The following is a 22672-nucleotide window of genomic DNA, read 5'->3' on the forward strand; positions in this document are numbered from 1 at the left end:
CGGGAGCACTTGGGTAAACACAGCAATTAAAGAGATGGGCATAAACACTCACATAAATCTGGCCTAATGAAGGGCAAGAGGAGAGCTCATCATGGGAGAGAATAAACACTGACTAGGCTAACTGCTAATGCTCAATCTAACCTACAGCTGTCCTAGTTAGCTTCGCTCCCGCAGCCATTGTACTTGGCTGCTCCATAGAGAATAAATGGAGGGCTGACACAGAGCCAACAGTCAGTGCCTAGAAAGAAAAGGATGAATCACTCCACATCCACAGTGAGCGCATTTCCTACAGCTTAACAGAGGACAACAAGTTGCCTTTTCCTCCTCTGGCTCCCTGACAAACGCTCTCCCTCTCAAACGTGGAATACATCCTTCGGTGGAGGAGAAAACAATGCATGTGCCTCAGAGAGGGCAGAAAAGAGAGAGACAATAAGAAATGTAAAGGAAAGGAAAGCAGCCAAGTGCACAGAGGGAAGCCAGGCACAGCGCTGTGTGGTACGGGACTCAGTCATTGCCTTGTACGTACCCAGTTGCTTTGTGCTGGCCAAGAGGTTTTCCTCATAGGACAGGATGTAGTAGAGGATGAGGAGCTGGGTGGTGATGGTGTAGCGCAGGCGTCCGCCTCGACCAACCTCCCCCTGCTGGCCAACAGAGAGCGAGACAAGCAGGGGAAAGCTACAGGTCAGACATCATAAAACAAACCGGACGGACGCCACATCATCATCATCATCATCATCATCAGTAATGTAATCCACTGGAACACTCAAACCCATTATTACAAATTGTAATGAGTATGGATTACCAATCCATACAAACAATATAAACCAATTTACAGCAACTATAACTTGAAGAATGCAATCAACTATAGCTGTTATTAACCAATTGTCATGTTATGTAAAAGTATAGTTGTAGTGATAATCTTTAGGACTGTACCGAATGTCATTTTTTTTGGGCTCCGGATGTTTGGCAGTAATTAAGGTTGAATATCCAAAACTTTTTTTTTCTTTTTCTTTTTAAGGTTTTTGTTCTTCTGTGGTGTTAATTATGTATTGTTATTATTGTTATTTAACTCATTGAGTGCCAGCCACTTTTGGAAAACGGATGCTCCCAGTGCCAGAGTTTCAGAGCGTTTTCAGTTATTTCTCGAGGCCCACAGAATATTGTGTGATATTACTATGTAAACACGGAACACGCCCAAAGAACGATGAGACTCTCTTCTATCATCAGCAAAAAAAAGTTTATTGATATCATTTTCCGTTCTTTAGTTATGAGCCGGAGAAGATAGGTTGATTTCACCAAAAAGAGACGTTTCAAACTAGAAGCTGAGATAATTAGCCTTTTGTGAAATGAAGCATTTCAAGCACATGACTGACTCTGAAGCTAATATTTTCTGATGTAGTGACACCCCAAAAATAATTTCCTTCAATAAAACAGTGAAAACAAAGGAATTTTGTTTGGCAAAATAATATTTTTTAGCTGCAACCAGCAGCGCTGGCCCCTGCGTGCGCTGCTGGTTGCAGCTTCTTGCTGGTCTTGATTTACTGCTGGTGGGCATTAGATATTCTAGCTTGTGTTTGCCAATCCTGTCCTGCTGTCTGGGTCTGTCTGAGTCTGTGTTGTATGCTGCCCTGCGTGCCCCACCCCGCTCAACTGCAAACCCCACCTCCATGGGTGTGTCTCTGGTGGCTCTGGTGGCTCTCTGCTGCCTTTGCTCTGCACTGAAAAGTGCGCTACATCCAGCTTTTTTACAGCGTTCCGCGTGTATTTGTCACCGGCTCCCATCGCTTCCAGTTGAGAATAATAACAACTCCACAACTAATCATGCAGATGGGCTATCGCAGCGGACACGGAGGGGCTCAATTGTGGCAGCAGATTGGCTGCTGCAGGCACAGCTAACGTTATGCTTCATGCATATCGATGCATACCGATGCGATTTCCGTTTCCCCATGACTTCTTCTCTGTTTTTTCCTCGACTTTCTCTAATCTGGAGAGCACTGTCGCCACCTAATGGGTCCGTAAAATAGCTTTTACACATTCAACATCCACCATACTTTCACAGGAGATGGATCAGGCTTTGATCCATGTCCCATCGTCAAAAAACGCAATTGACGACAATCGTCGTCATTGGCACTCTACGTTACTATTCGAATTGACGACGATTGTCGTCATTGGCACTCAATGAGTTAATACAAGTGTCACATATTATAAACGACAGTTTGTGTTAATTCCCCACCCCACCCTTCTCGTAATAATAGGCTCCTAGTCTGAATCCGAGAAAATTAAGCCTCAGGTAATTTGTTAAGACAGAAGACACACCACAATTTGGACAGAAAAACTAACGTTGAACGAATAAAGACATATCCTAAACTAATAAATTGAAAATCAGACTTTATAGGCTTTTTTTTTAGCAATGGGCCAGCGGACAAATTAGTTTATAATTATATATTATATTATATACCGTATTATATATTATATATTATTATTAATTTTATTTATATTATGTCTTTATTGTAATTTCTCAGTACTCTGCTCGCATATATAAAATGTGTCCTCTGAGTCTGGATGTGGGCAGCCACATTATTATAATTTTTTTAGAACTTCGCCCGTAGTTCGACCTCACCTGCGGATGCGTACGGTGTTGCTCACTAAATGTTTTGCATTTCACAATTTCCCCTCTGGGATCATTAAAGTTTTTCTGATTCTGATCAGTAATGTCACAATGCCTCCGTGTGTGTGTGTGTGTGTGTGTGTGTGTGTGTGTGTGTGTGTGTGTGTGTGTATGTGTGCCTCATTATAACACTGATGACATCATCTGTGTGTGTGCGTGTGCGTGCCCTCCTATGACATCACTGAGACACTGATGTTTGTTTTCAAAGCCCTCAACGGTCTCGCCCCAGCCTACATTGAGGAACCCTTAGTCCAATCCGTCAGGTCCAGGTCCCTCAGATCAAATGACCAACTGTGTCTGAAGGTCCCGCGGGCCAAACTGGTGACAAGGGGTTACCGGGCTTTTGCAGTGATGGCGCAGACACTGTGGAATAAGCTCCCTTTGAACATCAAGTCTGCCAACTCCTTACAGACTTTTAAGGCCTTGCTTAAAACCCACCTTTTCGGTCTAGATGATCACTGAGCTACTTTGCTGTTGTGTTGTGTGTCTGAGGTGTACTGATGTTCTCTGTCTGTCCGTCTGCCTGGTTCCCTGTCTCCATTGTCCTGTCTATTCATTTATTTATTTATTTATTTATTTATTTTTTTCCCCGGGCTGTAATGTAAAAGTTGGCTGAGGGGCGCAATATAAATGAAAATATCATATCATATCATCAGTCTTGTCACAATGCCTCCTTGTGTGTGTGTGTCATCACTGATCAGCCTTGTCACAATGCCTTGTGTGTGTGTGTTAGGGGTGGGGGGAAAAATCTATACAGCATAGTATCGCGATATTTTGCCTGACAATATTGTATCGATATATAAAAAAAAATAAAAAAAATGCAGGCCATGCCAGGCCAGGCCACCGGGCATCTGCCCGAAGCGCCCGATGTTGCAGTCCGCGCCTGCAGTGGCGTATTGAGTCCAGAGAAGCTTAATAATGTATACAATAATTCTACAGTCCAAATCGCCATTTGAGGCAAATTGGAAGAAATTCCATCAAGGCGCTTCTGAGATGTTGCGTTACAGAGCTTGAAAATTGGGTGTGTGAGGTCACAGTGACCTTGAACTTTGACCACCAAAATGTCCTTGAGTTCAAGTGGACGTTTGAGGCAAATTCGAAGAAATTCCATCAAGACATTCCTGAGATATCGCATTAACAAGCTTGAAATTGGCATTCGAGAGGTCACAGTGACCTTGACCTTTGACCTTTGATAACCAAAATGTAATCAGTTCATCCTTGCATCCAAGTCGATGTTTGAGCCAAATCAGAAGAAATTCTATCAAGCCGTTCTTGAGATAAGGTCATAGTGACCTTGAAGTTTGACCACCAAAATGTAATCAGTTCATCCTTGAGTCCATGTCGATGTTTGAGACAAATTTGATGAAATTCCATCAAGGCATTCCTGAGATATCGCGTTAACAAGCTTGAAAATGGCGTTTGAGAGGTCACAGTGACCTTGACCTTTGACCACCAACATCTAATCAGTTCATCCTTGAGTCCAAGTCGATGTTTGAGGCAAATTTGATGAAATTCCATCAAGGCATTCCTGAGATATCGCGTTAACAAGCTTGAAAATGGCATTCGAGAGGTCACAGTGACCTTGACCTTTGACCACCAAAATCTAATCAGTTCATCCTTGAGTCCAAGTCGATGTTTGAGGCAAATTTGATTAAATTCCACCAAGGCATTCCTGAGATATCACGTTAACAACTTGAAAATGGGTTCAAGAGGTCACAGTGACCTTGACCTTTGACCTTTGAGCACCAAAATCTAATCAGACCATCCTTGAGTCCAAGTCGATGTTTGAAGTGAATTTGATGCAATTCCGTCAAGGCATTCCTGAGATATCGCATTAACAAACTTGAAAATGGCGTTCGAGAGGTCACAGTGACCTCGACCTTTGACCACCAACATCTAATCAGTTCATCCTTGAGTCCAAGTCGATGTTTGAGGCAAATTTGATGAAATTCCCCCTTACACTGTTACATAACAGCAATCTATGATGCCCAATGCATGCCAGGAGTTAAACCTATTTTGTGTCGTAAAGCCTTTCCCTCAACCTGCTAGCAGAATCACTTTTGACAACCCCCGGAGAGCAGGGTTGTCATTAGTTGTCACTAGTTGCATTCAGCTGTGGGTTATACCTGTGCTGGAGAGAGTGATGATAGTGCTAGCATTGCAATCACTGCAATGCATTCTGGTCTATTGAGGCTACAATGGATTTCTCCCTGTATGATTGTTGAACACTGGTGCACTAGATTTCTACTTCCGTCCTTTGCCCTCTTGGGTGAAGCCCTCAGGCTGACTCACCCCAGCGGAGCTCTGGAAGACGGTGAGGATCTCCTGCTCGGTGATAGGCTGGTTGGTGGCCTCTGGGTTGGCCTTGGAGGCCGGGGTGAGGATGGAGTTAATGTAGGCGTCAATAAGGGGGAGGAGCTGGGTGTGGATGGGGGCGGTGGTCTCACACAGCTGGCGGTAGATCCAATCCTACAACATGCACACAAGGACAACACCAGAGAGGGCAAAATTTATTTTGAATTTTGTAGTACTATATATTCACTTATTTTCATTGTCCATTACCTTGACACCTATCATAACTCAAAATACAGGTTGGTTATCCTCTATTGTTGACAAGCATTACATATATATAAGCAAATTTGTTTTACATGTATTTTTCAGAATACATGTAAAACTTAAGTGCCACTTACAGTCCATGTGGGGGGAAAACAATAATTAAATAAATAGTAAAGTCATTAAATTCAGCAGTTGAGAGACAATAGTTGGCCACCATACTGTAACTAGATTACACCTTTAAGTATTCACCTTATGCAGCCCCGCCCACTTGACCCATTGTATCACGACTTCCTGTTCAAAACGCTGGCTGTTTTACCTGCTCAAACTAGTCTGACTCACCTGGTCAAACCTAGTTTAACTCACATTATGAGTCACACTAGGTTTATGAGTCACAGGAAGTGTAAATACAATCGGAAGTTCCTGTTAGTCTCTCAATCCATACGGTCTCTTCCGTGTAAGGTGAATAGATGTGATACTTGATGGCTTATAGAAAAACACGGGTAGCGAGCACACTCTAAATGGATAAAAAACTCACTGGGTGCAGGGCAAGCAAAGAGTTCAGTGAACGCTGAGGAAGGTGTTTGACTGAAACGTTCGTTGTCTGCTGCCCAGGTTTGAGGAACTAATTAAATCCTATGAAAGGACATTTGGAGTGCTGGCTTCTCTCTTCACTGAATACTTGATGGCTTCTCATTTTTCCTAATGTGTACAATAAATAATCTTTAGGGCTTAATACAGAGCAAGTACATTTTAAACATTATGCCCACCCCGGACTTGGATCAGTTAGTCTATAATAATAAAGCAATGCAGATTGAATGCATTTTATTTCATGCTCCATACAATAACCTGGAGCTTGGGTTAATGTAATGTGTCCTGTGGATACAGTCAGGGACATTCAAACAACTGTGCAGGAAGACAACAGGTCTCGACATCACACAGAAACGAGTGAGCAGGCATCTAGCGCAGCTTTCTCCTACCTTGATGGAGACCTTGTGCTTGGTGAAGGCTCGGCTACGTAGCAGCTGGTAGATACAGTGAATGGGCAGGAAGCCCGTGATGTTAGCGCTCAAGCTGTTAGTCACTGCAACCCTCACTGCATGGGCTGTTACCACCTGCAGTACACAACACAAACAATACACACACAATGGCATCAATACAGCAAGACCGGATAATGGAGAAACAAGTATACAGTAGATTAGATTCTGTACAGATTCTGATGAAGTCTCCTGCGCGAGGTGAAATGTCTGGTGTGGGAATAAAGCACAGGAGGAGCAATATATTGTGTGGGCGGTAACCTAAGTCTGGTGAGACGAAGGAGGTGCCCGGCCTGGAATCACCCCACAGGGCCTTAGACCTCCATGCACCGAAGGTCTTGCAATACTGCGGTGTAGCACTAACTCTATTGCAGCGGATTGGGCGTGATCAACCCTTCCGCGGGCAACGTTGCAGACAGAGTAGGAAGGCTGATCCGTGAGCGGCTGCTTCTGGGATGCGGGTCGGGGTCGTAATCGGCTGGGTCTACTGGGCGAGGGTGTATGATGTTGACAGACCCGAAACACCTCACGACCCCAGTTAACATCACTGATGACGCGTCCCAGAGCATGCTGTAGTATGTATATTTGAAACTAAAATCCTGGCTCCCCCTGGCCAGTGACACTTAGGAATAGACTAGGTGACAACCAAGTATAGTTTGGTGACAAGCTGGAGAGACAGTTGACGGTCGGAGAGACGGCATCCGGTACGGGATGGGTTTTAGCACCCCAGCCTGGCTCTCTCGTGAGGGAGAAATCCACAAACGCTGTTCTGTTTTTCTCTGTCTAATAGTCCCATTGCGCCCTCACCTGGTTGCGACCACGTAGTGAAATCCAATTTTATACTGTAGTTTCAGCACATTTAGGCCTATTTGATTTGATTAAAAAAATATATAAAAAATCGATCAAAATTCCACATGAGTGAATCAATTCCTTAACGATCAATTATCGATTTTCGATTATTGATGAACATCCCTAATACACATACACATACACATACATATATATATATATATATATATAAAAATACATTTCTGGATACATCTCATTACCCCCACAATTATTACTTTATAAAGATACATATTTTTAAATGATTGATACATCATTTTACTTGATGTTAGTCATTGGTTATGGATCATGTAATAATGTTACATTGTATAACAAACAAAAAAGGCTATTACAATAACATGTTCATTACTGAACCCATTTAGAGGGATATTTTATTACATTTTGACAAATTATGAAGTTTGTAGTAGTTACTACAAACTACTACAAAGGAGCAACACATTACATCCCTGAATTTGGCTCTTGATTTGAGTGGGGGTTAAAACAACAAAAAACAAAAAGTAAAAGACTATGTGTTGATGAGAAGAAAAGCCCATACAGTTGGACATTAAGTCGTAGTCCATGTACCTGTTCAGTAAAGATCTCTTGTGTGAAGATGGTCTTCATTTTGCTAAGAGAGCTGGGCTTGATGGCAATCTGTAGAGAGAACATTGGCAAAGAGAGATCGAGAACATCAACAGTGGTAAGTTTACTATGAGTGAAAACAAGCTGCAGGCGATATAGCGCGCTGGCATTTAGTCACTCCCTCCTCCTTCATATTTCATAAGAGAAATTCTACATGGCAGGCACAGCATTGGATTGATAGGATTGCCTTGGGGGTAGAAACAAACACGCTCTAAATCCAATTACATTACACATCTTAGTGGAAAACACATTGAGACAGGAAAACTACTTAGCACAGAGGCAGGAAACAATAGTACACTTAATAAGTCATAAAATAGCAAATTGGCTACAGGGTATAGAGTGCATGTGTAGATGTGTGTGTATGCTGAAAGTGTTTCATCAGTGATAGACTCTATATGCCATTGCTGCAGTGGAGGAGTGGGGCCAGTAGCTGGTCAGCCAGACTGATGTATTGATCGCTGGCTCCCTCCCACCTTACCTTCATCCCCAAAGTGGAGCACACCAACTCAATGATGGAGCTGAGCTGGTTGCTATGGAAATACATGGCAACCAGTAATAGCATCTCTCCGAAAGAAGCAGATACGCCCGCAGCACTGGAAGGAGGACACGCATATACATGCAAGGCAAGAGAGAAAATACATTTAGACTGGTCGTTAATCTGCCCACTTACAGGAGAGAATTTTAATAAACTGATTACGCTTCAAACAAAAGCGTGTCAGAGTGAATGTTTGTCGTCTTGAGATCATCTTGATCTTTTCCCCCAGGGGTCAGCAGAGTGGTGGGGCATCCCAGGCTCCAAACTTTACTCTCCTTCTTAGCCAGCGTATTCCTGCTTCTGTCCCTCTACCTTGTTTGGTCAAACGGTTTCAATTAAAGACTGAAGCTGGAGTGCTCAACCAGAGCAGCTTATGGTGAATGCAACCATAGAAAAGATCAGTGTCTCCGAATCCTATAATAATAAGAAATGTAGAGAGGACAGAAACACAATGCTAAATACTAGACAGAAGGATTTTTTTTTTGTCATGTATGCCAGCAACAGTCCAACTGAAAGTGCCAACAATACTGTCAGCATCACTTAGTAGATTACACTTAATGTGCTATATACATTTATAAAATGTATAAAATGTAAAGAGTTACAGCTATATTGCTTTAAAAAAAAATTGCCTATTCAACAATGTAATAAGCAAACAAATAAGTTATTACATATCAGCATGAGTCTTATTACATTGTTTCAGAATTCTGTTCATATTGATACAGATTACGGATAGTAAATACCTTATTGGCCAAGTGTTTAATGATTTTAAAACAACTTCTCAAATAACTTGTCACACTGTTTAGACCTGCCAGTGTTCACAGAGTAGCACAACAACATATGTCTCCATGCAAACTGCACACTGAGCACAGATTCATCATAGAGTCATCTTGAGAGAGGTAGTGCTTTCTGGACATACTACATTTATTCTTGTGCACCACAGGTTACGATTATGTCACTGTATTATTGCCTCTGACAAAACAACAAAAAGAGCTTCCTGTGGACACGGCCCTAATGATACAATAATGCCTGTTGTCATTATTATGGATAAATGGAGAGACCCTCCTCACCTCTCAAAGTATTCCTCCTCTTTGATCATCCAGCTGAGCCACATGACCATCAGCTGCTCCTGCTCTGGGGTGCTGGACAGACACACACACACACACACACGACAACACACACACACACACACACACACACACACACACACACACACACACACACACACACACACACACACACACACACAAGATACTATTCACACTCCATATTGCAAAGGACAACATTAGACGCTAAAGGATGCAGACAATCTTGGCAGTCAGCCTGTGTTGGCTGGAAATCAAACCTCAAGAGTGTGGGACCACCTGTTAAGTTGTATGGGGCTGTGAAACCAACCAAAGTGCTGTTTGGAGAGTAAGACAAATGCTTGTAACAGCAGCAGTGAAACAAGGCCAGGGATTGTGTACCTGACCAGAGTGGAATGTGTACCTGACGAGAGTGGAATGTGTACCTGACCAGAGTGGAATGTGTAACTGACCAGAGGGGATTGTGTACCTGACCAGAGGGGATTGTGTACCTGACCAGAGTGGAATGTGTACCTGACCAGAGTGGAATGTGTAACTGACCAGAGGGGATTGTGTACCTGACCAGAGGGGATTGTGTACCTGACCAGAGGGGATTGTGTACCTGACCAGAGTGGAATGTGTACCTGACCAGAGTGGAATGTGTAACTGACCAGAGGGGATTGTGTACCTGACCAGAGTGGTATGTGTACCTGACCAGAGTGGTATGTGTACCTGACCAGAGTGGATTGTGTACCTGACCAGAGTGGAATGTGTACCTGACCAGAGTGGTATGTGTACCTGACCAGAGTGGAATGTGTACCTGACCAGAGTGGAATGTGTACCTGACCAGAGTGGAATGTGTACCTGACCAGAGGGGACTGTGTACCTGACCAGAGTGGAATGTGTACCTGACCAGAGTGGAATGTGTACCTGACCAGAGGGGATTGTGTACCTGACCAGAGTGGACTGTGTACCTGACCAGAGTGGAATGTGTACCTGACCAGAGTGGAATGTGTACCTGACCAGAGTGGAATGTGTACCTGACCAGAGTGGAATGTGTACCTGACCAGAGGGGACTGTGTACCTGACCAGAGTGGAATGTGTACCTGACCAGAGTGGAATGTGTACCTGACCAGAGTGGAATGTGTACCTGACCAGAGGGGACTGTGTACCTGACCAGAGTGGAATGTGTACCTGACCAGAGTGGAATGTGTACCTGACCAGAGGGGACTGTGTACCTGACCAGAGTGGATTGTGTACCTGACCAGAGGGGATTGTGTACCTGACCAGAGTGGAATGTGTACCTGACCAGAGGGGACTGTGTACCTGACCAGAGTGGACTGTGTACCTGACCAGAGGGGATTGTGTACCTGACCAGAGTGGAATGTGTACCTGACCAGAGGGGACTGTGTACCTGACCAGAGTGGTATGTGTACCTGACCAGAGTGGAATGTGTACCTGACCAGAGGGGATTGTGTACCTGACCAGAGTGGTATGTGTACCTGACCAGAGTGGAATGTGTACCTGACCAGAGTGGAATGTGTACCTGACCAGAGTGGAATGTGTACCTGACCAGAGTGGAATGTGTACCTGACCAGAGGGGATTGTGTACCTGACCAGAGTGGAATGTGTACCTGACCAGAGGGGAATGTGTAACTGACCAGAGGGGATTGTGTACCTGACCAGAGGGGATTGTGTACCTGACCAGAGTGGTATGTGTACCTGACCAGAGTGGTATGTGTACCTGACCAGAGTGGTATGTGTACCTGACCAGAGTGGTATGTGTACCTGACCAGAGTGGTATGTGTACCTGACCAGAGTGGTATGTGTACCTGACCAGAGTGGTATGTGTACCTGACCAGAGTGGTATGTGTACCTGACCAGAGTGGTATGTGTACCTGACCAGAGTGGACTGTGTACCTGACCAGAGTGGATTGTGTACCTGACCAGAGTGGAATGTGTACCTGACCAGAGTGGAATGTGTAACTGACCAGAGGGGATTGTGTACCTGACCAGAGTGGAATGTGTAACTGACCAGAGTGGATTGTGTGCCTGACCAGAGTGGAATGTGTACCTGACCAGAGGGGATTGTGTACCTGACCAGAGTGGAATGTGTAACTGACCAGAGTGGAATGTGTAACTGACCAGAGGGGATTGTGTACCTGACCAGAGTGGAATGTGTAACTGACCAGAGTGGTATGTGTAACTGACCAGAGGGGATTGTGTACCTGACCAGAGTGGAATGTGTACCTGACCAGAGGGGAATGTGTAACTGACCAGAGTGGTATGTGTGCCTGACCAGAGTGGATTGTGTGCCTGACCAGAGTGGTATGTGTACCTGACCAGAGTGGGGAAGGCCAGCAGCTTGCAGAAGGACAGCGAGACAAAGCGAACGCCGGCAGGAGTGGCTGGAGGCCGGCTGGTCATCAGCTGGAGCAGCTGCTCTGCCTCCTCGTCGGTCGGCCTGAGGGGGGACGGGGGAGGAAATACATTGAGCACATTCACTTTCGTGCTAGCTACCATTTTTGTCTCTGGTCCACCTATGCTCTTAGAGACCTGTTTTGTCATCCAAATGTAACACAATGCAATTTTACTTTTACCTTTGGGGTTACCTCAGCACTTTAAAAGTTGTGTTTTGATTTAGGGGCACTTTACACGAGGACGGTTTCCTATGGTGACGGCGAATTATTTTATCGTTAGTGCCTCCCTTTTAGACGGCGATGGCGAATTTGCGCTTAGGAAACGACACATTTTAAAACCACCCTCCAGAGTGGAATTGTTTGATACGCTTCCCGCTGAGGGCTCCATATAATCGCTTTGGAACGGCACATTTGTGCCTGCACACGCGACAACGCCATAGCCGTGCGCGAGTTGGCAACCAAATAAAACGTCAGTATGAATGAAGTTTGGCAACATTCAGAATTAAGCTACACTGCGGCCAACTTCAGTTACATGTTCATAACGTTACTGCTGGAGCCGATGGCTGTACCCGGTCGGCATTTAACGTTAGTTACAAAAGCACGTCGACAGTGTTTTCTCACTGCAAGTAGCCTACAGTAGGGTTTGACAGATAGCACACTCAGCGCTCCCGGTCGTCGCTGCTCGTTAAAGATTTCTAATAGGCGTTATTCTGATAAACTGGTCACATATATGTTACATTCTCACCCGACAAATATTAAAACTTTAAAACAGTTTGGGTTGTTTTTTTTAGCTTGAAAAAAGCTTTTTGGCAAGTCTAAATGACTGCGGAAAGCGTACTCTACTTCCGCGTTTAAAACCGGAAAGACGATTACGAAATTACGTCATGCAGAAGCGTCCTTGTATGGGCAAAGAATAAGGTGATCACACTGCCACCTAGCGACCTGGCATGTACATTACGGCGTTCTAAAAATTCAACAGCGCTCATGTAAACAGGGAAAAGGTGTGAAGGAAACACTATTGTGTCGTTTCTTCCAGAAACTGTCCTCTTGTAAAGGGCCCCTTAAGCACTTCATTGAGAGAATACTATGAAACAAGGACAGTTTATAGTTTATAAATCCAAAAACATTAAGAAATCAACGTTCACCCTAGTGCAGTCTGTGGGCTAAACCGCTTGTCCTTATAACAATAAAACAACATTTGGAAATTAATATTTGTTAAAACTGGAGTAAAATAAACCTGTATTTTGTGTCATGAGAAAACCGAGGCGAAAGGTTTTATTTTTTAATCTCAAAGCAAACTCATAAGGAATCTAATTACACTACAAATTTATGGTCACGGTAATTCAGGATAGGATCAACACTTTTAGATCAGGGTTTTTCAAAGTCTGAGACTGTTGGCCTCCCCCCAGACAAAGCTTGGAGAAAGGGGCCCCCCTCGCTCCTGGATGCCGATGGGATCATGATGATGTTATTTTATCCCATAGACATTCAACAATTGAGCCAAGATAGCCTCATATAGGGATGAGCCCATTTGCGATCAAATAGCAAATTGACGATTGATGGGAGTGATCGCCAATTGGCTTTTCTACAGCGATATTTGAGGTGATTTTAACTAATTGCCTATCATAAGACGTTATAAAAATAATCTCTAGAAGCTAGGGATGGGCATCGAATTTCGAATTTTCGAATAATCGTTGTTATTATCAAGGTCGACTTTTATTATTGAAATTCGAAATTCGTTTTTTGGGAAAAAAAAAAAAAAAAAAAAAATTGTGAGTGAAATGTTGCATTGTCTCCCCTGATTCTAAGAATAGTCGAATCGCTTGGTTTGAGCAAGTAAAACAATTTTTATAAGCAACCTCTCCCTCTTCATGGGATTTCATCCGCCATTCATTTTTCCATAAACCTTGCTTAAAATGCTTATAAAAATTGTTTTACTTGCTCAAACCAAGCGATTCGACTATACTTAGAATCAGGGGAGACAATGCAACATTTCACTCACATAAAAAAATAATAATAATAAAAAAAAAAAAAAAAAAAAAAAAAAAAAAATTAAATTTTTTTTTCTTTTTCGAATTTCGATTAAAAGTCGACTTTGGCCAGCGAATTTCGAATAGTGTTTTTGCTAGAAATGCCCATCCCTACTAGAAGCTGTGCCCTACTGTACAATTAGTGATTAATCAGCACGAGCACAGCTTTTCCCCCCTCTGCTCCTCTCATTTCCTGATGAGCACCGTCAAGTCAGCCGGAATGTAAAAGTACGTCTTCCGCAGTGGCTTCCAAAATTACGGTAAATGTAACGTTAAACTTAATATACATTTTGAGTAACGCTTTAAACTGGTTTCACTCCATATGCAATCGTAACATTACAACCAGTATTTTTTATGTGTAACATATTTTATGGAGCTTCCTCATAGTTAAGGCTATGAGTCATTTAACTCATTGAGTGCCATGGACGGACATGTTCGTCATTTCAAATAGTAACGTAGAGTGCCAAGGACGGACATGTTCGTCAATTGCGTTTTTTGACGGTGGGGCGTCGATCAAAGCCTTCTGCCTCTCCTGTACAAATATTATAGCTATTGGAGGTCTATAACCTATTTTACAGAACCCTTAGGTGGCGACAGTGCTCTCCAGGTTAACAGAAAGGCAGAGAAAAACAGAGAATAAGTCGTTGGGGAAACGGAAATCGCATCGCATCCGTATGCATCGATATGCATGAAGCGTTTTAACGTTAGATGTGCCTGCAACAGGCAGCAGCCAATCTGCTCCCACAATTGAGCTCCTCCATGTCCGCTGCGACAGGCTGTCGCCGACAGCCCATTCGCATGATCAGCCGTTATTATTCTCAACTGGAAGCATACAGTAGTAGCCGGTGACAAACACACGCGGAAAAAGGTGGATGTCGCCGACGCGCACCCTTCACAGTACAGAGCAAACTCAGCAGAGAGCCACCTCCCATAAGGAGGAGTGTGCAGTTGGGGCGGGGGGGGGCACGCAGAGCAGCACACAACACTGACCCAGACAGACCCAGGCAGCAGGACAGGGTTGGCAAACGCAAGCCAGAATATCCGATGCCCACCAGCAGCAAATCAAGACCAGCAAGAAGCTGCAACCAGCAGCGCACGCAGGGGCCAGCGCTGCTGGTTGCAGCTAAAAATATTATTCTGCCAAACAAAATTCCCTGGCCTTCACTGTTTTATTGAAGGAAATTATTTTTGAGGTGTGACTACATCAGAAAATTAGCTTCAGAGTCAGTGATGTGTTTGAAATGTTTAATTTCACAAAAGGGCCATTATCTCAGCTTCTAGAAAAAAACTGCTCTTTTTTGTTAAATCAAGCTATCTTCTCCGGCTGATAACTAAAGAACGGAAAATGATATCAATAAACCTGTTTTTGCTGATGATAGAAAAGAGTCTCATCGTTCTTTTTGCGTGTTCATTGTTTACATAGTAATATCACACAATATTCTGTGGGCCTCGAGAAATCACTGAAAAAAGCTCTGAAACTCTGGCACTGGGAGCGTCCGTTCTCCAAAAGTGGCTGGCACTCAATGAGTTAAGTTGATTTTGCACTGTGTGCTTTTATTTTTAAGGCTAGAAACAAAAGTGGTTGTGTTATTTGCCCGGCTCTTGAAACTGCCTCTGGTTCTCTCTGCAGCCACGCACCTGTGAATAAATCTCATGTCCATATTGTTCAAACTTTACTCTCACTCCGCAGCCTCTGTGTTGCTACTTTCTATGCAGAGTGCAACAGTTACATTACCTTACAACCGGTGTTAAATCATCCAAAATGAGCATGAAAAGGTAGACAGTGTGTGTGTGTGGGGGGGGGGGTCATGGTAGTTTCAGCAAGCGCGAGGCGGCTTCAGAACGCATGGTTGGACTCTCTTTTAATCTTTTCCCTTAAAAATGCAAAATTTAACGTTACGTTTGTTCTTCTAATCTACAGGCTGTATTCAATATTATGATCGATAAAAAATAATAATTAAAATGATAGCCAATTAATAGATTATGGCGATTTGATCGTCTATCGCCAGTCTCTATTGGCCACGATATGAAAATAGGGACGATCTAACATCCGTAGCCGGATATTGCTGTATGACATATTTCAGACTACACCAAATACATAGTGTACATAAAAAGGTCTGTCAGAAGGCATTTATTTGTTCTGACTCCGGGAAAGTGGGAAAAACTGCAAAATTGCCCAAAACTCTGAATCTTTGAACTATCTCTTCAACCAAATCACACACATTTAGGCAATTCTATGAGATCTCCCTTTTAATAACTAATGTAATATTTTGTTTTTACTTCCATTCCGTAAGCCTCCCCTTAAACTGCTTGGATCCCCGCCTCCCACTTTGAAAACCTCTGTTTTAAATGACAACACCATAGCATATTACAACACACGCCAACAGATACTGTATTCCAAACGGTCCGAGCGCCTGGCAGGAGGGCTGCTGTATCCTCTTATGTACCTGAGGCCGGCGATGCCCATGAGGGCGCAGTACAGTCGGAGCAGAGCGCTGGCCTTCACCACATGCTCCTCTCTCAGGCCCGAGTATCCTGCACTGCCCTCCTTCTTCACCACATGCTCCTCTCTCAGGCCCGAGTATCCTGCACTGCCCTCCTCCTCCATGTGGCTGCCGCTGAGCCCGTGGGCGGTGTCGTTGAGCCCGCGGGTGCTGCGCGAGCGCGGCAGAATGGTCACCAGCTCCAACAGCAGCTGCCTGCGCATCTGCCACAGCACCGAGCTGCTCTCTCTCTTCCGCTGGCGAGGCACAGAGACGTGGCGGGAGAGAAATGAGTCAATTGCTGCTGCTCCAAGTGCTTATATGCAAATTAGGATGTATTGAATTAGAAAAGCTGAATGGAAATGGCAAAATTTCATCACATTGCCTCAATATTGCAGGAAGGCTTTTGCACCCACTTGAGGCAAAAGGGTTTATATTGTCAATAAAAAAATCCAATACATACTGTACATGCAATAAATGGAATGCATTTGTCGATTAAATTAAGACATTTGCAGTCAAAGGCTGACTGACTGTAAAATACAGTAGGAAAGATACGTGTTTCAACACATTACCTTTGTTGTGGCATTTAATACATTCGCTTATAAATTGGAAGACAGTCAGATGGAAGCGTTCTGTTTTTAAATATTTTGAGCATTTCCACCTTTATTCGACTGTCGACAAAGACAGGAAAGATCGGGGGAAGACATGCAACTAAACACCCAGGCTGGAGTTTATTGTGCGCATGTACAGTACATGTTTGTGTGCGCATGACAAGGATGAGAGAGTGAATGCTGTCTCTGTCCTTGGCTGCAATAGCTCACATTTTTCAGTGAATAAATGGCGTAAAAGTTGATACTGAATGCAATGCAAAGTGAACCCTGGACCCCACCTGTTGTCCATTGCGAATGAACATGCTGAACCAGGTTCGCACTTTGCTGTTGGTGCCCAAGAGTAGGCCGCTGACATAAGACACGAGAGGACTGACCGCCTCATCTGCTGTATCTGGTCTATAGTCCAGAGTCAGAGCCACACCCAGGCCGGGCAGATGACACTCCTCCACCTGGGGATACACAGGAAAGCAATACGGTCTGGCTATCAGTAGATCATATATTGCATTCATTTGCATTTACACGTGTGTAATCAATGTGAATACATTCAGTCAAATTCGGTGTATAAATCCAATGCTTGTAAAAGCTGCATCACAATGCATCTGCAACTAACTGTAGCAGCGGTGATGATGGACTCTCTCATCTGAAATGACTGAATTTCAGGGAGTTGTGCATTAAGTGGGAGGCTGGCCTTAGTTTGGAGCCCTGTGATTTTATTCATTTGAGCGACAATGCACATTAATGCATAACTAGAACGGGCTAAATTTGCTGAAGCAAATTTGATTGTGCTTGCTGCGGCGTGACGCACCGCCCCTGCCTTAGACCCCACCCACTAGGGATGGGTATCGTTAAGGAATTAACGATACTAGTACTCTTATCGATACTGCTTATCGATCCGGTACTTTAACGGTACTCTTATCGGTACTTTTTGTTATTTTTACGAGAAAAAAATCCAGAAACAAATGGGACTGGTTGTTGTCGGTTCTTTTTGTTATTTTTAAGAGGAGAAAGGGGGGAAAAAAGAGACAAATTAACCTGGTCACAGTTAGGTGGCACTCATTTATCCTTTCCTCATTCATTCTCCCACTAGCACTAGCTTTAACAAAAAAAAGTAGCAAAATCTTAATGGGTGCGTTTTTATTATTAATTTAAATATCCTAAAATATCCTTCTACCACACTGTGCCAATAGCAACATTCAGCTAGGGAAACTGAAAGCATAATAAAAAATAAAGCAAGACAGTATCTGTCTGCTGTACTTCCCCCCAAATCACTAAATAAAAATCCCCCCTGCTCTGAAAGTAACATTTCTGAACGACAACTGAGATGATGACCGTCACCTGACGATTTATATCAGACTGTATTTATGATGATGAACACACCCAAACAGCGGAGAAATATTTACTACTCTCGTCTTAATCATTACCATGTTCACATAGTTACCTAATGTAGACTGGGTAACGCAACCGTGGCATCATTGACAGGAGATGATGGAGGGCGAGCTAGCTTGTCAAAAACTGCATTTCTCCGTTTGACTGTGATGCACTTTGGTAAGTGTTTAGACAAATTGCTCGTGTTTCCACCTTTTACTAGCGAAGGTTTTATTGCACTTGTGACAACGTGAATTGTCACCATCGACTCGAGTGAAGTACAACCACACTTTAGACCGCTTCGCTCTTTCAGCCATTCTTTAACGTGTGCTGTGCTGCTCAGTTGCGTGTCCATCTGCCTGCCTACCCCCTGTTCCCTGCATGTGTGCTGTGTGTGCTGTGGCACGCCCAGCAGCCCCTCCCCTCTCTCTGTCCTCACTCCACTCCTCTCATCTCGGCTGTACTCACTGGCAGCAGCAGCAGCTGTGTGTCTCTCTCGTCTGAAGGAGAGCAACGCGGAAAAGATTATCCCTTTTCTCGTTCGGAAATCGCAAAAAACACATCATAAGCCTGTCTTACGGAGTTGGTGAGATAAAATGTGCAAGATAACGTAACGTTTATTTAGCAATTATATAGCCTATAGAGGAAATCTATTTTCTTAATTTCTCCACTCCAGACAGTACCGATAAGAGAACCGTTAACGTGAAAGCTTATTGATCCTCCGGTATCCCGAAATCCGGCCCCGGGGCCAGTTTGGTACCGGGTCTCGGTACCCATCCCTACCACCCACCCTCCCATCCAGTATAAATACAGCTCCAATCGGCAATGTGTAGCTAGGATGTGTTTAGGCGGATGCAAGGGTGTATTAACTGGTTGCTAGGGTGTTTTCGGCTGATCGCTATAGGGCGTTCGTAGATCGTTGCTAGGGTGTACTAAGTAGTTGTGGGCGGGAAATGGGCGGGCCTATCTGAGTACAAGCGGGAGGAGCCAAGGAAACCAGGGCAGAAAGAATTTTAATCAGAGAAGCTACGGTTCCAAACTTACGAACTAAAACGTAAAGAGGGCAGCTATAGTGCCACCGTGAGGTCAATCGGTGTATTTTCTTAGCCCAGTGTAGAAGAGTACTCTATGAACCTATGTACCCAATTTGGGAACAGTTGCTCTTTTGTGAGATACAGGTACTGAATGTTTCTATAGCGCCCCCTATGGGCGAAATGACACAATTTTATTTTTATCAGCTCAGAGTACATACTGTATGTGCATACCTGGACCAAGTTTGGTTCGGATCGGACAATGTGGTCCGGAGTTATGGCGATTTTTGTTAAATAGGCCCCACCCACACAAATTCGGAAGTCGATTATATCGACAGTGCGGAATTTAAAAAAAACGTCCGATAAGTTTTGTGCGGGACAGTCCACACATGCTGTGTATGTGGTTTGGTGAAGATCGGACAAGATTTGAAGGAGAAATTGCGACAAAACACTTTTCGACACAATTCAAAATTGCGGATAATCTCGTCAGACGGAAATGGGCGTGGCCAAGATGAATAGATGCGGAATGTCCGAAGGAAGTTTCATTATAGACCTTACGGTTCAAAAGTTATGAACCAAAATGTAAAGAGGGCTGTTATAGCGCCACCATCTTGTCAATTGGTGCAATTATTTCGTGGATAGTAAAAGACCCCTCTGTGAACCTCCCTACCAAGTTTCGTAGTTGTAACTCATATGGTTTCTGAGATACAGCTAATTTAATGCGTCATTTTTGTCAACATCATTGCCATTACCCAACATTAAACACTCCTGCTCAGAGTTGCTCTTAAAGGTCCCATTCCGTGCAAAAGCTGTTTTTACTTGTAAATGCATATATACTGCTGTCAGCCCTCCCTGTAATGAGTGGTCACACGCTCAGAACTGTCACAGTTGGATTTGTCCCTATCCAGCGTCCCTCTGCAGTCTTCTCCAAGCCACACCCCCAAACGCTTCGTTTGCCCAGAGGGGAATCTGGGGGAATTGGGACGTCACTAGCTTCCTCCTGCATACTGCGCGGGTCTCTCTCACACAAGCTACCTGCACCATTTAGTCTATAGCCACAAAATTAACACTTCTAGCTGGAGCGACGCCAACTGTACGTGATCCAGCAACTGCAGAGGTGCATTCGGTAAGTCTAGGCATTTTGAGATGTCCTCTTTAGCGTAGTACCGTTAAGTTAACGATAACTCGCAACCTAGCGTGCTGGTCCACAGACGCTAATCTGATTGGCTGGGAGCCTGGGGCGGGCTCTCCCTCAGCGGCCAATGGGAACTGTTAGTTCTGAATATATTATAGAAACAGGCCATTCTTGGGAAGCGACGAGATGAGGAAGTGAGAACTCCGTCACAACAAACGGGGTTGCTATATTTTCGACAGATTAATCCAGAATCATGTTTTATGGACCAGAGACACACGTTTTTAAGAGGTTACAGCTGCACGAATTGGGACCTTTAAGCTATATTTATCTGGTCAAATCTCACCGGATTCTTGCTTGCAGTACACTTTTTGCATGTGGTTTTTAACAGAGAAGAGTTGGAGCTGCTCAAAACATACAGTATGCAAATGAGAATGAGACCATGAGTGATTAGTCTCTTAAAACAGACTGTCTCATCTACATCCGGCGAATGCAGCTATATACAGTCTGTACGTTACACCCCCAGAACATGCACAAGGAAGTTTGGGAAAAAAACCTTCAGACTGGAAGGAAGTTCTACGGAATCCGACCAATCACGACACGCGAATGCGGCATATTGGATTCTGATTGGACTAATGAGCGGAAGACCCGCCTTTCTGCCGGCATATTGGATTCTGATTGGACTAATGAGCGGAAGACCCGCCTTTCTGCTTCCCATTCCGGTTGGTGCATGATTCTCCCCCACGAAGTACAGACGGTATGGCGGAAGCATTTGAAAATTGCGGAAGCCAACTCGTCTGTTCTAAGAGACTAATGAGTGATATACCACCTGTGATACAAGTATATGTGTGGCTGATGTCTGTACAATAGCGTGTGTCAATACAAGACGTAAGGCTGGCCATAATTACAATGAATCAGCACTTCCACCCTTCAAAATAAAACAATTTAGAAGGTACAGGTACTGAATGCTGCTATAGCGCCCCCTATAGGCGAAATGATACAATTTTATTCTTATCAGCTCAGAGTACATATGTGCACACCTGGACCAAGTTTGCTTCGGATCAGACAATGTGGTCCGGAGTTATGGCGGTTTTTGTGAAATAGGCCCCACCCTAAAAACTTCAGAAGTCGATTATATCGCAACGGTGCGGTCTTTCAAAAAACTGTTGGATAACATTTGTGCGGGACAGTCCACACTTGCTCTGTGATGTGGTGAAGATCTGACAAAATTTAAAGGAGAAATAGCGAAAAACCGCATTTCGACAAAATTAAAAATGTCGGAAAATCTAGTTAGACTGAAATGGGCGGGGCCTATATCAGCAGATGCGGAATAACCCAAGGAATCCAGGATTTTTTTTTTTATGTAGCCCTTACGGTTCAGAAGTTATGGACCAAATAATAACGGCTGTTATGGCACCACCATCTGGTCAACTAGTGTAATTTTCCAGCACATGGTAAAAGGTAGTCTCTTAAAACAGACTGTATCATCTACATCCGGCGAATGCAGCTATATACAGTCTGTACGTTACACCCCCAGAACATGTACAAGGAAGTTGGGAAAAAAAACCTTCAGACTGGAAGGAAGTTCTACGGAATCCGACCAATCACGACACGCGAATGCGGCATATTGGATTCTGATTGGACTAATGAGCGGAAGACCCGACTTTCTGCCGGCATATTGGATTCTGATTGGACTAATGAGCGGAAGACCCGCCTTTCTGCTTCCCATTCCGGTTGGTGCATGATTCTCCCCCACGAAGTACAGACGGTATGGCGGAAGCATTTGAAAATTGCGGAAGCCAACTCGTCTGTTCTAAGAGACTAGGTAAAAGGTGACTCTGTGAACCTGGCTACGAAGTTTGGTAGTGGCAGGTCATACGGTTTCTGAGCTAGAGCTCATTTAACGCCAACGATTTCGAAACCCCATTCAAGTGAATGGGGGGAAAAAATCGTACGTTATCATCACGAATATCGCGAAAACCGTCCAACGAAACTCTTAGCAAAGCCTGAGCACAGGTGTCATCAATGAGCCGCACATTTGATGTCTCACATGCCTATGTAGTGTGAAATCTGTAGGAGAAATGGCGAACACAACTTTTGGGAACGAGAACAGATAAATAATAATAAAAAAGATAAATAAAGGAGAAGTATGAGAGATTCCAAGATTGTGCTTGCCTATCAGCAAGCACAATAATAATGGGGCGGCTGTAGCTCAGGAAGTAGAGCGGGTCGTTCACTAATCGCTTTGGATAAAAGAGGTTGGTGGTTCAATTCCCGCC

General features: G+C 44.0%; 1 protein-coding gene across 2 annotated transcripts in view; it reads right to left on the minus strand.

Annotated features, from left to right (window-relative positions):
• Positions 1-22672, minus strand: part of ints2 (integrator complex subunit 2) — a 64024-nt gene that overhangs the window by 21205 nt on the left and 20147 nt on the right. Inside the window, exons 7-15 of one of the 2 annotated variants that reach the window (XM_083640182.1) lie at positions 17144-17314; positions 16219-16511; positions 11660-11785; positions 9328-9399; positions 8204-8318; positions 7669-7737; positions 6202-6336; positions 4961-5137; positions 527-638 (exon numbers count right to left, since the gene is read on the minus strand). In XM_083640182.1, coding sequence (XP_083496308.1) covers positions 527-638; positions 4961-5137; positions 6202-6336; positions 7669-7737; positions 8204-8318; positions 9328-9399; positions 11660-11785; positions 16219-16511; positions 17144-17314 — 1270 coding nt within the window. Of the gene's footprint in view, positions 1-526; positions 642-4960; positions 5138-6201; positions 6337-7668; positions 7738-8203; positions 8319-9327; positions 9400-11659; positions 11786-16218; positions 16512-17143; positions 17315-22672 lie in introns of both variants that reach the window. The other variant, XM_083640181.1, reaches the window with a different exon arrangement.

Source organism: Poromitra crassiceps, assembly GCF_964638095.1.
Source record: "Poromitra crassiceps genome assembly, chromosome: 1".
Taxonomy (NCBI): Eukaryota; Metazoa; Chordata; class Actinopteri; order Beryciformes; family Melamphaidae; genus Poromitra; species Poromitra crassiceps.